This window comes from Canis aureus, chromosome 18 (genome assembly GCF_053574225.1).
Source record: "Canis aureus isolate CA01 chromosome 18, VMU_Caureus_v.1.0, whole genome shotgun sequence".
Taxonomy (NCBI): domain Eukaryota; kingdom Metazoa; phylum Chordata; class Mammalia; order Carnivora; family Canidae; genus Canis; species Canis aureus.
The window spans coordinates 14,538,370-14,554,603 of NC_135628.1; the positions used below are offsets into that span (position 1 = coordinate 14,538,370).

General features: G+C 41.0%; 1 protein-coding gene and 1 long non-coding RNA gene across 4 annotated transcripts in view; one reads left to right on the forward strand and one right to left on the reverse strand.

Moving 5' to 3' along the window:
• Positions 1 to 13,372, reverse strand: part of NPSR1 (neuropeptide S receptor 1) — a 145,195-nt gene extending 131,823 nt beyond the window's left edge. Inside the window, exon 1 of one of the 2 annotated variants that reach the window (XM_077856224.1) lies at positions 13,110 to 13,372. In XM_077856224.1, the coding sequence (XP_077712350.1) occupies positions 13,110 to 13,265 (156 nt within the window). In that variant the 5' untranslated portion in view covers positions 13,266 to 13,372. The remainder of the gene's footprint in view (positions 1 to 13,109) is intronic. The other variant, XM_077856225.1, reaches the window with a different exon arrangement.
• The window catches only part of LOC144288601 (uncharacterized), a 33,358-nt gene extending 18,265 nt beyond the window's left edge, over positions 1 to 15,093 (forward strand). For both annotated transcript variants that reach the window (XR_013356564.1, XR_013356565.1), the window contains exons 2-3: positions 11,728 to 11,868; positions 12,995 to 15,093. This is a non-coding gene — a long non-coding RNA (uncharacterized LOC144288601). The remainder of the gene's footprint in view (positions 1 to 11,727; positions 11,869 to 12,994) is intronic.
• The last annotated feature ends 1,141 nt before the right edge of the window (positions 15,094 to 16,234 follow it).

A 16,234-nucleotide genomic window follows, 5' to 3' on the forward strand; every position in this document is an offset into this window, starting at 1 on the left:
ATTCGTCTCCAATCACCTACTTTTATCTTGGGAGAACTTTCCTTCCAAAAATGGAACACAAATGGGGGAGGAAGCTATGGAAGTTTCTGCTTTACTTACCTTTGGCAATGAGAGAATCATCTGGGTGGGTAGAGATTGTGGGAGGGTGGTCTTCATGGGGGAGGACAGATGTCCTCGCTTGCACTGCTCACTCAGTATTTGCCTGGGGGGCCCTCACAGGAGATTAATGAGTAGAACTCCTCCATGACTACCTTCCTCTTTTTCTCCCCTCAAATCCATTTCCTACATGAGAACTGCTCCTTCCTTCCTTCACCATCCTGCAATGAAATAGTCATTGCTTGGCTCCCGTAGTAGAGCCATGGGAGCCAAGAGCAGCCCTACGAGATGTACAGGATTGCACAATATGGAATTGGTTTCAGGGTCCAGAGCCCATGTCACACACTTTCCTTGGTTGTCTAAAGTGTCAGGAATCACATTCTTTTACACTTAATGAATAACAACAGAAAATCCTCCTATGGAGCCGTTATGAAAAAAAATGACCTAATGTTTTGGGTCGTTTTTTAAGCTAATATTTTTTTCAAAGTGCTTTTAGCATTTTTCATAAAATTACCCAAGTGAATAGTACTGTCATTATCTGAAATGTGGAGAATCATTCTGAAAAATTTAACGCTATTTTTCTTTGGGAAAGGGGAGAGACTTTTTCTTACTTCAGAAACATAATCCAGTCTGAATCAATGTTTATAAAACTCTATTCAGTGCCTTTTTAACAGCAGGAATAGAAACCTGAGAATGGTCAGCCCCAGTACCACTCAAATGTGGATAAAAGAAAATGAAATGTTTATTTGATTTTCTGCGGCCCACTTTTAAGGCCTTGGCTTCAGAACTCTAAACAAGTAGTTTTGCACGTTAAAAAAAAAAATCCATTGGGAAAGTGTTCAGCTCAAAAATAAAAGAAAGGCCACTTAACAGTGGCTAAAGCAAATAAAGTGGGTTTTTTCCCCCTATAATAAATCTGAAAGTAGGTGGTTGCTGTCTTTGACTCATCTAATTTGCCTTGGGTTTTCTCTTGCGGTCATAAAGTGACTGCTGCAGCTCCATGCATTGTGTCAGAGTTAAAGGCAGACAGAAGGGAAAAAAAAATAAAATGCCACCCATATCTTTCTCCTTTTATCAGAAATGGAGAAACTTCTATCAGAAATCCCATAGGCATCCAATGAAGTTTCCTCAACTGAGCTACTTTTAAATGCAGGGGAGAGAACAGTAGTCAGGATTTAGCTGAGGAAGTGAGAAGGGAGTTGGGATTAGCTATGTGGTCAACTAAACAGCTCTGGGCGTTCAGCATCTGTTCCTGAGCACACCTTCATCTTCTCTAGGCTCATCCAATGCCTCTTTTCACATCTGTTGGTGTTTTTCAAAATTTGGAAGCATTATCTTTATTTCTTACCAGTACTAGCCTTATGTACTTAAGATTCATGCTAAATGGCTAATGGTTGATGTCTGCTTATAAAGTAGAATAAAGAGGAATCTAGAAAAACATTCATGGAGTTGTGCCCTGAATTCGTTGTCAATATTTGTGCCTATCTAAGTCCACAATGTGGTGTATTCCCTCTTCAAGACTCTCTCAGTGCCTAATAGGGGCTAGCATGGTTGTTGGCATTGGAAACACAGTGATGAAACAAGATGATATTCTGGTCCTCATGGAGCATAATTTCTAGACACTATGGGTTAGATAACAAATGCATAGATATGTAATATAATATCATGTAAGTCAAAGAAGACTCTTGGGGAGATGACATTAGAGCAAACACCAATGTGAAGTACGGCTTTCATCTTCCTGACCATTTTGATTGGTATTTGCTGAACTCTGGGGTAATCCATCCATCTTAAACTCTGGGGTAATCTCTATCCTATATCAGGTCCTTCTGGGGCTTCAGCTATACTTCCATTATGCTATCACTTGGGTATTTATGATTTTTTTTGCACTTATGATTTTTAAAAAAGATTTTATTTATTCATTCATGAAAGACACAGAGAGAGAGGCACAGGGAGAAACAGGCACAGGGAGAAACAGGCTCCATGCAGGGAGCCCGATGTGGGACTCGATCCCGGGTCTCCAGGATCACGCCCAGGACTGAAGGTGGGGCTAAACTGCTGAGCCACCCGGGCTGCCCGGATTTGTGATTTTTAAGGGAGACACATTTTGTTGAAAATTAGATTCACAATGTAAATCCCTAGATAATGAATTTTTTATTAAGGTTTAATTTATACAGAGGAAAATTCACCTTTTCAGCCTACAGTTCTGTGAGTTGTGACAAATGTAGCCATCATTACAATTAAAATATAGAACAGCTCCAGCCTTCAAAAAGATTCTCTTATGCCCTTTGTAGTCAGGCTTTTGACTACCCCCAACCCATGGCAACCACTGATTTGTTTTCTGTCCTTAGAGTTTTGTTTTCTCAATAATATCATATAAATGAAATCATGACAGTATATAGCATTTGGAGTCTGATTTCCTCTCACTTAGCATAATGCATTTGAAATGCATCATGTTGTTTTGTGTATCTGTAAGCTTATTCCTTGTTATTACTAGGTAATATTCCACTGAATGGGTGTGTTACAGTTTGTTTATCCATTCTCCAGCTGCAGGATGTTTGGGTTGTTTCTGCTGTTTGGCATTTTCAAATAAAGGCAGTATAACTATTGACATACAGGCTTTTGGGTAGACATATGTTTTATTTCCCTTGGGTAAATGGCCAGGAGTACGATTTGGGAGTTGTACAATAAATATATGTTTAACTTTATAAGAAGAGGGAAAATGTATTTTGAAATGTCTTTATCATTTTGCCATTGGGAATGTGTGATGGTTCTAATTGCTTCCCGTTCTTAATAGTGCTTGACAATCAGTATATTTTTATTTTAGCCCTTCTAATCAGTGCGTGGTGGTATTTCATTGTGGTTTCATTTTGTATTTTCCTAATGACTCTGAACATCTTTTCATGTACTTATTTGTCATCTACATATTTTCTTTGGAGGTATGTTGGTTCAAAATGTTGCTACATTTTAATTTATTTTATTAATTTTTTTTTTGATAGAGAGACTGCGAGAGTGGGGGTGGGAGGGGCAGAGGGAGAGGGAGAGAGAGAATCCCGACTGTGGAGCCCAATGTGGGGCTCTATCTCAGGACCCTGAGATCATGACCTGAGTCCAAATTTAGACTTGAACTTTTAACCAACTGAGCTACCCAGGTGCCCCTAAACCTAAAACTTTTGCTACTTTTTAAATTGAGATTTTTTTTCTTATTATTGAGCTTTGAGAATTTTTTATATGTTCTGGATAAAAACTACCCATTAGATATGTATATAATTTATGGATATTTTTTCCTAGTATGTAATTAGCCTTTTTATCTCTTAATGGCACCTTTCAAATTACAGAAGTTCTTAATTTTAATAAAGTCCAATTTATCAAATTTTTCTTATATAGATTGTGTTTTTAGGGTTGTATATAAGTAATCTTTGCCTAATCCAAGATCACAAAGATTTTCTCCTATATTTTCTTCTAGGGGTTTTATTTTAGCTTTTACACCTAGGTATTTGATCCATTTGAGGTTAAATTTTATAGGGTATAAAGTTTGGGTAGGGGTTCACTTTTTACATATACCTATATATTTGTTTCAGCACTATTTTTGTTTCCTTCATTGAATTATATTTTATCTTTGCCAAAAATTAATTGACCATGTATGTGTGGGTCTATTTCTTTCCCATTTCTAGATGTTTAACATCCCTTCAGTACCTCACTGTAACTTTACAGTAAGTCTGTAAATCAGCTAGGATGAGTTCCTTGACTATTCTTTTTCAGAATTATTATGATTATTCAATTTCCTTTGCCTTTTTATCTACATTTTGGGATCACCTTATCAATTTTAACCCCCATATCAACTTCCTTCTCTGCCTCAGCCTCTGATTCCCTGAAACCTGCATGTGACCTGACACAGGCACTTTCTTCCCACTGTCAGACAAGACAGTCCTTGCCTGAGCACTGACATCTCTCATTTTGGCATCATAACTGACTTTCCTTCCCCAGGGTTCCCTCCATGCAACCCATCTGGCACCCTGCAGGCTGATTAACCTCTCTAAAATCAGTTTTCACTGTTAGCATTTTTGCTAATAAAACTTTAAAGATCTTGCCTATAAAAAAATTCTATATTGTTTAGTCTAGTAGTCCCTTGTGTCTTTTTTATCTAATTCTTTTTTAAAAATTTTTGTTTATTTATGATAGTCACAGAGAGAGAGAGAGAGAGAGAGAGAGAGGCAGAGACACAGGCAGAGGGAGAAGCAGGCTCCATGCACCGGGAGCCCGACGTGGGATTCGATCCCGGGTCTCCAGGATCGCGCCCGGGGCCAAAGGCAGGCGCCAAACCGCTGTGCCACCCAGGGACCCCTTTACCTAATTCTTAATTTTTTTTTTTTATTTAAGAGAGAGAAAGAGAGAAAGCACACATGATTATGGAGGAGAGGGGCATCAGAAGAGGGGCAAGTAGACTCTGCTGAGTGGGGAGCTGGGTGCTAGTTCCATCTCATGACCCTGAGATCACATAACCTGGGCCAAAACCAAGAGTTGGACACTTAACCAACTGAGCCACCCAGTTCCCCCCTTCCCTTTTCTACATGATTATACCCATATCCCTTATAATTATTGACTAAATGTCTGGTTCCCCATTAGACAGAGCTGTGTGAAAGCAAGGTACCTGTTTCTTACACCTCTGAACCCCCAGTGCTTAAGGTAATATTCGGTGAAGCCAGTAGGTGATTCTCAACTTGATATGGTGAAAGGGTACATAACATACAGGGAAGGAAAGAACATAGTTTAAAAAATTGTATTCTGCATTATTACAGTTGCACTTTTGACTTATTTTTAGACACAGTATTTAATTTATTTTAAAATTTAAATTGAGTGAGAAATATTTATGTTATCTATACGTATTAGGACTTTGAAAGGCTGAAGTCATTTTAGTAATATTTGTTGAATTAATGCATTAGCTTACCAGCCCTTCACGACAGTGATACCTCCTTCTCGGTTTCCTAGTACCTAGTATTGGGTCCTCTCCTGAGAAAGCAGCTATAGTCTCACTGTTCACAGGACAGACACATTGTCTACTTGCAGTATCCAGAAGTAGCAGATAGGAATCGTGTGGCTGCTTGATTGAGATTCTAGTAGGATGAATCCATTCACCCCATTGCAGCAGGTCCTATGGTCCACAGATGGTGCCCTTTGCCCTCTGACCTTTTAGGATATCTCTATAGCTGAACTTCTATAATCAGGTATCAGAACACATAAATGGAGAGCAGGGGAGTGAATGTTAACATTGTGCCTTTCCCAATAACTGTTTGATGTCTTGGGTTCAGAAGTGGATGGTTTCCAGGCCTCAGATGTGGAATGAGAGTTAGCACATGGAAAGAGGTATAGTCAGACCTTGAATGCTGTTTTCTTCAGCTCTAAAGATCTGTCTATACACCCTCTCCTGCTATATGGCCTTGCTGTGGTATTAGGAATTCCCTCAAATCTAGTACCTTTAAAATTCAATCCCAACGGTTGTAGAATAAGGTTTAAGATTCCATCCACTTCCATTCCATTAATATGTTCACATTAATTTATTGAGACCTTAGGAATAAACTTATGATACAGACTGTTTCTTGATATGCTCTTTCACTCACAAAAATATTTATTGACCATTTATCTGCTCTGTGTCAGACACTATGCTAGGGAAGTGGGATCTAGAGTTGTCCTTCCATGACTGAAATCTAGTACGTGTGCATGTATGTGTGTGCATGTGTGTGTATTCATGAGTGTATGCTATATAATGTATGGGGGGGGGTGAACATATTTAGGCCAGGCTGAAGAATTTGGATTTCATCCTGTAGGAGGTGAAAATCAAGCCAAGCTTTAAAACAGTACACTATGTTCACCACACTGAAGACGTTCAGTGAAGCTACGTTTCCCATGCCCATCACCTAATTGGTTCTTGCCAATGGAATTGAGTCAAAGTCGTATATCAGACAGGCCAAAGGAGATATGAGAAAGTTTGCCTTTTCCCTTGGAAACCATTTTGTTCTAGAAGGCAGAGTGACAAGTGGACTTGCTCGCAATGGGGATGGGTGAGAGAAACTAACTTGTGAAATGTTAAATCACCAATATTCAGGATTTAGTTTTTGCTGTTGCAAACCTAACCTATCCTGACTAAAATCAACAGTAGAGTCTGATTTCTTTTTTTCTTTCTATTTTATTAGGAAGTTCATACCTTTAACTTTTCTTAGATTTCATGTTCACATCTGGTTAAAAAATAAGAATGCTGTTTTAAGCCCTTCTAGCACTGATGATAGGTCAAATGAAGTCATGTGAAATTATGTTGTTGGCTGTAAAATACTGACAAGTGTAAGAGACTCAACATTTTTAGGCAGCCACCAATATTGCCTAAGTAAAGAGGAAAAAAAAATCCCTGATGATTACTTCTTAATGATTTCATCATGACCATGAGTAGTTTTGCCATCTTGTAGCCCAGAAAATCTTTTTGCCACAGTAGAAGTCTATCCTTTCTTCTGCTAGATAGGGCATAATTTCCCATCTCTGCAAATAGCCTTTCTTGTAGTGGGCCATTAAGCTTGCACAGATAAAAATTAGACATTATATCAAGATGATAAAGTAAGAAATGGAATCTTCTCTAAATATCTTACTCTACATTTTTCATGGTCTAATTGAAAGAAAAGAAACAGCTCAATTCACCACTCCTGTGTGAGGACTTAATGCATATTAAAACTGTCCCAAAGAGCTTCAACTACAGTAATATCTTCAAGAATATTCATAAGTATAGATAATGGTGGCTTCTCATCTCTCAGGAAGCAGCCTTAGAAAAGAGTGAAAAACAATTAGTTCCTAGGGATATAAGAGCTAACGTTTATTGAACATTTTAGGCCACTCATTGTTCTTAAAGGCTTCCATCACTTAACTTGCCACAACAATGCTCTGAAGGACATTTAATTAATTATTAGTGTCATTTGTTGGACATGGAAACCATGGCAGAGGTAGAAGTGAACTGCCCCAAGTTGCACAGTTAGATAGTGGTGGCACTGGGACCTGACCCCAGCATTCCAGCTATAGAAGCCATGCTTCAGTAAAATGATGGAGAAGATTCGAGAGCCTGGATGACATACCTGGATGACTAAGCCACTTCTGCCATCAGGTGACTGATAGGTCCAGAGAAGGGCTAAGTTCAGTTACAGAACAACAATATTACATTTCTTGACCACTTGAGTACATGGCTTCACACATTCTTACCTACTATATCAACAGGAAGTTATTTCAAGTATGACAGCGTGACATTTTGAAGCATAAATGGATGTGTTCCTTACAATTCCTTTGATAAATCCTTCTCCTTCTTAGGCCGTCAGAGAGCACTACTTCATCTGCCCTCAGGGTATAGTCTTTACCAATGGAGGCAGAGAGAAACAAGTGAGCATTAGGCCTTGAAGAAAAAAAAAAGTCTCAAGGAGGATATCTTTTTTTTTTTTTTTTTTTTACGGAGGATATCTTAAATACCTTGAAAAGAAATAGCTTTTTCCCTTGCAAGAGGAGTGTCTTTTGAGCATTCAGAGCAGAGAGCTTGGAATAATAGGTTTGGAAGAACACAGTGTAGCCAGTTTCCCCTTGATAAAGAAAGACTGATGAAGCTGGCAGGTAGAATGGTACAACAGTGGTATAGGATGTGAGGAAGTGTAGACACTGGTGAGAGGATATTGTATTGCTCCTTCCAAGGGCTTGCACCAAAAAAGGAAGAGATAGCATCCACTAATTTTGAAAGCACAGGATTAAAGGGGGGCTGAAGTCCACTCACTGTATAGGAATTAGGGAATGGCAGTCCCTGGGGGTTCTCTCAGTTATCCATAAGGTGGGAGTGGTACAGATATGATCGCCAAGTGGGTAGAGAGAGCACCAGAGACAATGCCACTGTTCCCCACAGCCCAGAGCTTGAAGAGAGGCAAACTTTTCATTCTCAGTAAGGACACAAAAATGTGGCTGAGACTGAGGGAGAGCAAAAGGGAGATGTGAACATCCATGTGCCTGAATGAAATTTGACAAAAAATACTCTGCTCAGAAAATAGTTTGATCCTGACCTGGGCCAGATGGGGATCGAGACAAAGGTCTGGAAAAGGATAACTACTTCTGAAAGCCAGACAGCAATTTTCAAGCTGATGCCAACTTTCCCAGGGCTCTCCCCAGGTTGGACCCCCACCCCTCCCCTCTTAACACACATGTGAACATACCATAAAGGGACCATCCATAGAGCTTAGACACCTTCCTTGAGTCAGAAAATGGGAAAACCCTTCACAGGCTGAAAAACTAATTCTGAGTTCACTCGGAATTAACTAAGGTTATGTTTCCTGTCCTGAGATGTATTAGTAATGCAAAGAGAAATTTATTTGAGTAAGTTTTCCTTTCTCACAAACTAGAGTACATTGCTTGGGAATTGTCCGATGTTCTCATAGAGCCAACCAGCAACATCTGTGCCTTTCTCAGTGATACAAAGTAAAATTGGACACGATAGAGCTTACCCAGTAAGGGAAGGAAAAGTAGAATGCTAGGTCTGCACAGCAGTAGCAGGTAATAATAGCAAACCTTTAATAATTATTTAACTGAGCAAAAATTAGTAGCCATTGCCTTATGAACAGCCACATATTCAACTATAGAAATGTACTGAAAATGAACATATCGAATGAAACTATGTAGAAGACATCAAATGCATGATGTGAATGCAAGGCCCTTATTGTAATCTGCAGGAGATAACATGGGGAGATCAGGGATCTAGGACTCCTGGGTTCCAGGAAGTGCATCATGGACACCATCCTGGGGTTCAAGACAGGAAGGAGACAAACAGTTCCACAAGAGGTGGGATGGGACATGAGGAGGGTTCAGGCAAATGGGCAAAGAGGAGCTGACAGTCCCTGGAGATGAAAATGTTGGTACTAAGTAAATAGATCAAGTTCTTAGAAATATACTAAATTTCAGCTGAGATATACTAAAAACAAGCAAGTCTACATAAGCTTTTTCAGTTGAGCTCATGCTAAAGCCTCATGTGAGATAAGTGGGACAGGGATTGAAGTAGAATTTGTTTCTGTTATATTAAAGGAGGAAAAGTGTATTAAAGGAGGAAAAGTGTGTTAAGAAAATTAACAGTGAGACAGTAGGCAGAAGGTTGCACTAACAAAGGGAAAAAGCTGTGTCCAATCACCCTCAAGCACTTAGAAGCAACCATTTACATATAAATAATAGTTAGACTAATCACGAATCATTTGTAGCTTCCCACTGAAGGAGATTCAATAAAGGATTGTCATAAGGTAATATTTAGCAGTCTTGGTTCAAGTTTCTTCCCTCACCTGAGAGTGATAAAAATGTGTTCATTTGCATTATTTTATCATTTCACCAATTTACTAATTCAGACAGGTTTCTCTTCCAGTTACTTTGAATTAATTTTCTCATCATTAAGAATCAGAGATAGAGGAAACATTGTCAACATATTCACAGGCAAAATGAATGGCTATAATGAAGAGTCTCATCTTTGTCTTTCACTTGGATGCGTTTCTATTCATGTCCTCCATTCACTTTCTCATTAGCCAGGTCCCAACCTCCTTGGGAATTTCTGGGAGAATTTGGTGCTGGGGCTAGGAATTGAGGAGGTGAGCTGGATGGGAACTTGAAATTGGAAACTCTGAAGGAAACCAGGGCTTGAGCTGGAAACCTTGAATCCAGGACCACATAGTGTTAGTCACATGAAGCTCATGATAGAGGAAGGGGGTGGTGAACTCACCTCTAACCTTACTGCCTATATCCAAGGACATGCTTAGACAGCAGAGTAGATTAGAGCAGTGGGAAGCAGGGGGTCAAGAATTTGGGGGTGGAAATGGAAGGAGAGAAAGGCTCTAAGCCTGTGGAAGGAAAAGCTAACCAGATGAATGTCATGTCTCCTGCCAAGAGAGCTTTGGGGTTCAGAGGAGAACTCAAGTGCTAGCCAGGAAACACAAAGCCCAGGCATGCAGACTGAACAAGCCCAATGAGACTAGCAAGGCTGCAACGGGGTGGGTACAGGTTCCCAGGGCTAAATCAGGTACCAGCTCTATGGCCCCACAAAGAATTCTATACCCCACTCACTGGAATCCATAACTTACCTTGGTCACGTTGGCTTAGAAATGGGATAATGATGATTTGAATATTCATGCAAAGAAGGACCTTGCTTGGCGAGTACAGTGGGTAGAGACAAGGCGGGGCACGGGCTGCCATGTGCAGTCATGGTTAACAAGGCCTCCATCTCTGTCACCGAGAAAGCAAGCTTTCTGACAGAATGTGGGCAGTTGACAGAAACAGAACACCACGCTTCATTAATGTAGTAAATGTTTATTGAGTATGCCTAGCATGGTGCTGGTTTCTGGAGAGAATATGAAACGAAAATCACTCAAGGAGCTTAATGAATATTATACATCTCCAGACAGAGATTGAAATAGCAGTTGAAGACAGTGGGATTAAGTGGCAAGAAGACAGGTACATTCCATGACACTAACAGAACTCAGAGGAGAAATGGGCAAGGGAGGCTTCACGGAAGAAACAACTCCAGAGGAGACTTAAGAAACCATAAGAGACTCTTAATCATAGGAAACAAACTGAGGGTTCCTGGAAGGGGGTGGTAGGATGGGGTAACCGGGTGATGTAAGACCACTGGGTGTTATATAAGGCTGATGAATCACTGACCTCTACCTCTGAACCCAATAATACATTGTGTGTCAATTAATTGAATTTAAATAAAAATAAAAAAAAAGAATGGATGGAATTTAGATCAATGCAGATGAAGGTGGAAGGCGATTCCAGATGGAAAGACGTACCGTAGTTTGTGAGAGTGAAATGCGAGACGTCACAGGAGTCATTTAGAAAGATCCCTGGCACCGAGAAAGCCCACAGCAAAGGAGAGATGTTAGACCACTGCTGTTGCTATTAACTCTGCTACTTTTTTCTGCTGATGCCATTTTGATTTTTATGATAGTTTTGCTGCTTTTGGTAAAGAACGGGGATTCAAAGGACACATTTGGGAGACAGTCAAGAGCAGTTCTGACTTTCTTCTTGAGAAGTATGTGCAATAAAAGGCTGACAATGAACAAGGGTTTGCATCAGAATTGCTTCTGTATCCACAGTGTTAACAGAACCGCCCTGGTCAAAGAGGACCCCACTGGGGAAAAGTTACCCTGAAACATTTCAGTTATGTGCCCACCACCACCACCGACTGCCTTGTTACTACAAATCACTGGGTTTTAATCAGCAATCGCATGGGTCAAAAAATGAAATGGAACATCCTAAGGTCCCGGACAAATAGTCCCTCTCTTTAATCTTCTTTTCTTGTCCCCTGGTCCAGTTGTTTAAGGGCAAACACAGAGAAGAATGAGATAAAAAATGATGTGATTCCATCCGTGCCTAGAGATGACGTTGCCAGGACAGAGTATAAACACTAGTAGAGAGCCAGCAGGAACTTGTTTGTCTGAATAGTCAAAATATCCCCTTCGGAGCTGTATTCGAAAAAGGGCAAATGAGATTTTGGTGGAGAGGGATTATTGCCCGGGTCTCAGAACAACTGCCTTCCTGCTGCTTAGCATCCCTTTGCGATGGCCATTCTCTCTTCCTTCTGTTTGCTGTCAGGTTTTATAACCATCAAAGAAGCTGCGGAGGCAGTGTCACTGGGAAGGAGCAGGGTATTTCCTGGGTGCACAAAGCCTGCTTCTCTAAGACAGAATCTGGGATCTGCAAGCTGATTTCATAGAGAGGATTCTTTCGTCAAAGGTAAATGGCAATAAGCTCCAATTGCAGGTCCTGCTCTTGGTCCCAGAGCTGGGCAGCCGGGCGGTGCATGTGCATGTGTTAGGAGGCGGTTCCAGGCCACTTGGTCCCGTGGAGCCAGCCCAAGTGACTTGTTCAGGCTCTGCTTTGCTATTTTGTCCCTTGGCTTTTGAAGAGCGCTAGGCTGCCTCCCAGGATTTCTCCCTGCTAAAAGTTTTATTTTGAGTGTTTGCAAAGAAGCAAAGCTCCAGTAGAGAGGTAGATGTTACAGCAATTCTACTTCGTGGGGTAAAAACTAAATCATTTCAACAACACCCAGAGGATTAAACAAACAAACAAACAAACAAACAAAAGAGCTAGAATTTTCTCGAAGTTATTTTCCTTTTTTGGTGCAAAAGACCAGTTTGAGCCCTGGGAATTATCATCACGATTTAATGCACCTTCCTTCCGGCAGCTTGTGAAGTATCCTGACATCTCTGCATTCTGATGCAAGAAGCAGAGAACTCTTTTCCAGATGTCTGGGTTGTTTCTGACCGCGATGTTATAGAAGGGGGAACAATATTAGGTCATTTTTATCATTTCCTCAGTATGGCCCTTGGATGCTTTGAAGGTGAAAGTCACCAAAGTCTGATTTACTCTTGTCTAGGACGCAACTTGTTGCATATCGTGGCACTAAAACTACAGTCAGAGAATCTGTTGCTCACCGATGTTCAAAGCACAGGATCAAAAAACAAGTGTGGGCTTTCCTTCCTTACTGCTCCGTTTCTCCTTGCACTAGGCACTGTCCCGGGGGATGTGGGCTTTCCACACCTCTGATAGTTCCTAGTAAAAAACTCACAGCAATAATCCCTACAAGAAACGGACAATATTTCAAGCCCTACTATAGAACTAATTAGAAGGGCTTTTCCCTTAGGAAAGGGGGGAAATAAAAAAAAAATCATCCACTCTGCAGCCTCTTAGTTGACATAAATGCTATTCAAGATTCACACGTTTTCAGCAGCAGCAGCAGGACAAAAAGACCAGTATTCATAAGAAACTACAGTTATAGGTCCTTGCACAGTATGAAAAACCTCCTTGCTTTAGCTCATCAGGGTTTTTTTTTTTTTTTTTTTCCCTTTTACTCTTTTAGGTAGAGAAAATAAACCGTACCCATTCACGGTATTGGCAACGATAGTTTAACGGAGTCTCTTAAATTCTTGTCTCATTATTTAAAGTCTTTTCAGACTGGAAAGCAGGAGACTTACCTTAAAGGAGTAGTAGAAGGAGCCCCACTCCTCCCTTTCCACCACTTGGGTGAAAGTCACCACTTCGGTGCAGAGGACTGGGGAAGCCTCCAGGGTCTGCGTGGCCCCGCTGGGGTGGCTGGAGTCGGGGCTGGCCTCTGCGAGGTGGGCTGGCATGGCCCAGGCGGCTGCAGTTCTGCACCTGCTCTGCCTCCCAAGGCGTCTGGCTGGAGCTCGGCTGAGCAGAGAGGCCCCCGTCCTTCCAGGGCCCACCTCCCTGAAGAGCTCCGCCTGGCACCTGCGACCATCCACGTGCTGCTCTCTCTCCTCAGCAGTTATGATCCAGTAGCCGGCACAGCCTCTTCCTCTCTGCTGTCCCTTCCAGGGCCCGGCCTTCCTTCAGAGCTGGTGGGAGTACCCCCTCCTCCCCCAGCGATCCACGTGGCTCCCTAACTTCCAGATGGACCCCCGACTTCTGCTCCAGCTTCAACAATACTGGAACTTGGACTCAACAGCAGACTGATTAATTCAGATCATGTTGGCTCTTCGGATATCAAGTCATAATTATGCATCTGCTTCGGCTGAGCTGGCCCTCTGACTTACAATACTCACCTAGCCATGTCCTTAGTAGCCTGCGTGTTATTTCAGTAAACGTGGGGGGAAATTGCACATTTGTATTTCACACCGTGGTTTACTCTAGATTTTTGCAGGGCACTTCTCAGAAAAACCTGGGGTCTGTTTGTCAATATGCTTTGGCACCTGGTGACATGACTGGGAGTGCTGCCTGGTAAATGCTCATATCACTTTGATGTTCTTTCGTTGGATATCCAAGCAACTCTGTGAGGTAGGTAGGGGATGTATCTTTATGTTCTCATTTTAGCCTAGAAAAGGCTGGCTCTCAGAGGTGCAATGACTTGCCCAAGATCTCACAACTTGTTGAAGGAAATGAGATAACTCATCTCTTCTGAAATTTCTAGACGGTGGTGCCTTGACTCTAAAGTACATGGATTTGCATCACATCTGAAATGCCTATTGAGGCATGAAGTTAACATGAGTAAGGGTAGCCGGCCAGGTGTAAAGCAACAGAACTCAGCTGCCTGTATTGCAACCAAGCATAACCACCTGATTACTTACATGGGAAATGCTCCACATAGGTGCAGCATTGGTTCATGACACCTGGAATAAGAGGTAGCAGGTTAGTGATGAGCATAAAAAATCAAAGCCCTGATGAAAGTAAGTGGGAAAGCTTCTGCATAATCTGGACAGCCCAGAAGAATATATAGACTGCTGTGGACAAGAAGATATTAAGTGTACACAAAAGGGGCAGCAGATGTCACTGGCCTGACCTCCTGAACTCAAGAAGGTCCTAAAATCTTCTGCCTAACTGTCAATCTTACCTTTAAGAAACTAACAAGATGCCGAAACAAAAAAAGAAACATTTGAGGAAGATGCCTATGTAGCAGACTCGGAAAGTGCCAGAAAGGCTGCCTGAGTGGCTGGGTCTATTAAGCTTAAGCATCTGCCATCAGCTCCGGTCATGATCCCGGGGTCCTGGGATTGAGCCCTGTGTGAGGCTCCCTGCTTGGCAGCAATCCTGCTTCTCTCTCCCTCTCCCTCTGTCCCTCCCTACTACTCCTGTTTTTTTTTTCTCTCTTTCTCTCTCATTAATAAATAAAATCTTAAAAAAAAAAAGTGCCTCTGCCTCATTATAATGTTAAAATCCCCCTTGGAATACTTATCCCAAGTCCTAACAGAAGAAGCCTGCTTTTTCTTTTTCAGGGAAACATGACTTTGGAAATCATTCTCCATGATCTCCTTGTTTGTACAAATAAAGTTGACTTTGAGAGACAATGCCACCTGGTGTTATCTCTGCCTACAGTGACCAAGGAGTGGATCCACTTTGGTCCAGTAACAAGGGGCAGCAAATAGGAGGAAGCTGTCCAGAAAACTGGATAAGCCATGGGGTCCAAGGGCAAGGAGTCAAAACAGGACAACCGATGGCAAAGTGAGCAAAGAAAATTCTGACTGGCAAATTAACATGAAGGGACACCCAACCATATTAAAAATTAAGGAAAAGCAACCAAAAACAATAAGACAAAATTTTTATCTATTGGCATAGGGAAAACTAGGGTTTGACTACCCCAAGTATTGACAAGGATGAGAGGAAGTGGGTGTATTTTCTCACTTCTACAAGAGTTAGCAGACATGGTCACTTTGAAGAGCGATTTGACAGTATCCAGTAAAGTTAAAATTACATAGCCTGTGATGCATCATTCCATTTCTTTATGCTGGTAATTTTCCATCTCTATCTGGGTTACTTTTATGCATTTAATTTAGGGAAGTTCATTGCACAGCACACGTAAAATGTATGTACTTTTCTGTAAGTATGTTTTACTTCAATAAATATTTATAAAACGAAATCTGTGAAAAACTTCTGGGAAAGGGCAGAAGCTGGTTAAGTCATGGTGTAGTGAGGGTGGACAGAGAGAAAAGAGTAGATGCCATACGGACAGGGCATAGGTGGAAAGAGAACTTCCTGGTCATGTTGTTTTCTCTTCACTCATGGTCCAGATGGATCATTTTCTTGATCTGTGGCTACCCAAGAGAAACATTTATGTGTGAGTATAAGGAGACGCTGAAAAGATGCCTTTGTGATATTGTTTAGAAACGAATCAAAAGAAACCTCAAATTCAAAGTGACAAAATTAATGAAAAACTCCAAACTGGAAACTATCCACAGGCTCATCAGGTAAATGAATTAGACCAGATAAATAAATTTCCATGTAGTCACACAATGAGATATTATAAATTAATGAGAATGAATAATTTATAGCAAATATAACATATTATACATGAAACTCACAAACATCAAACAAAATAATACTTTTTCATTTATATTAAGTATAACTATATATATGTGTAATGGAATAATACTATATCACATTTGAAAGGAATGGTTGTAGACAAGATGACAAGCTAATATGATATGATGGCTAGCCTTATGTGTCATCTTGACTGGAGAGTGAGACGCCTAGATATTCGGCCAAACATTATTCTCAGTGTGTCTGTGAAGATGTTTCTGGATGAAACATCTTTGAATCTGTAGGCTGAGTAAATCTGATTGCCCTCCTTAACGTGAATGATCTT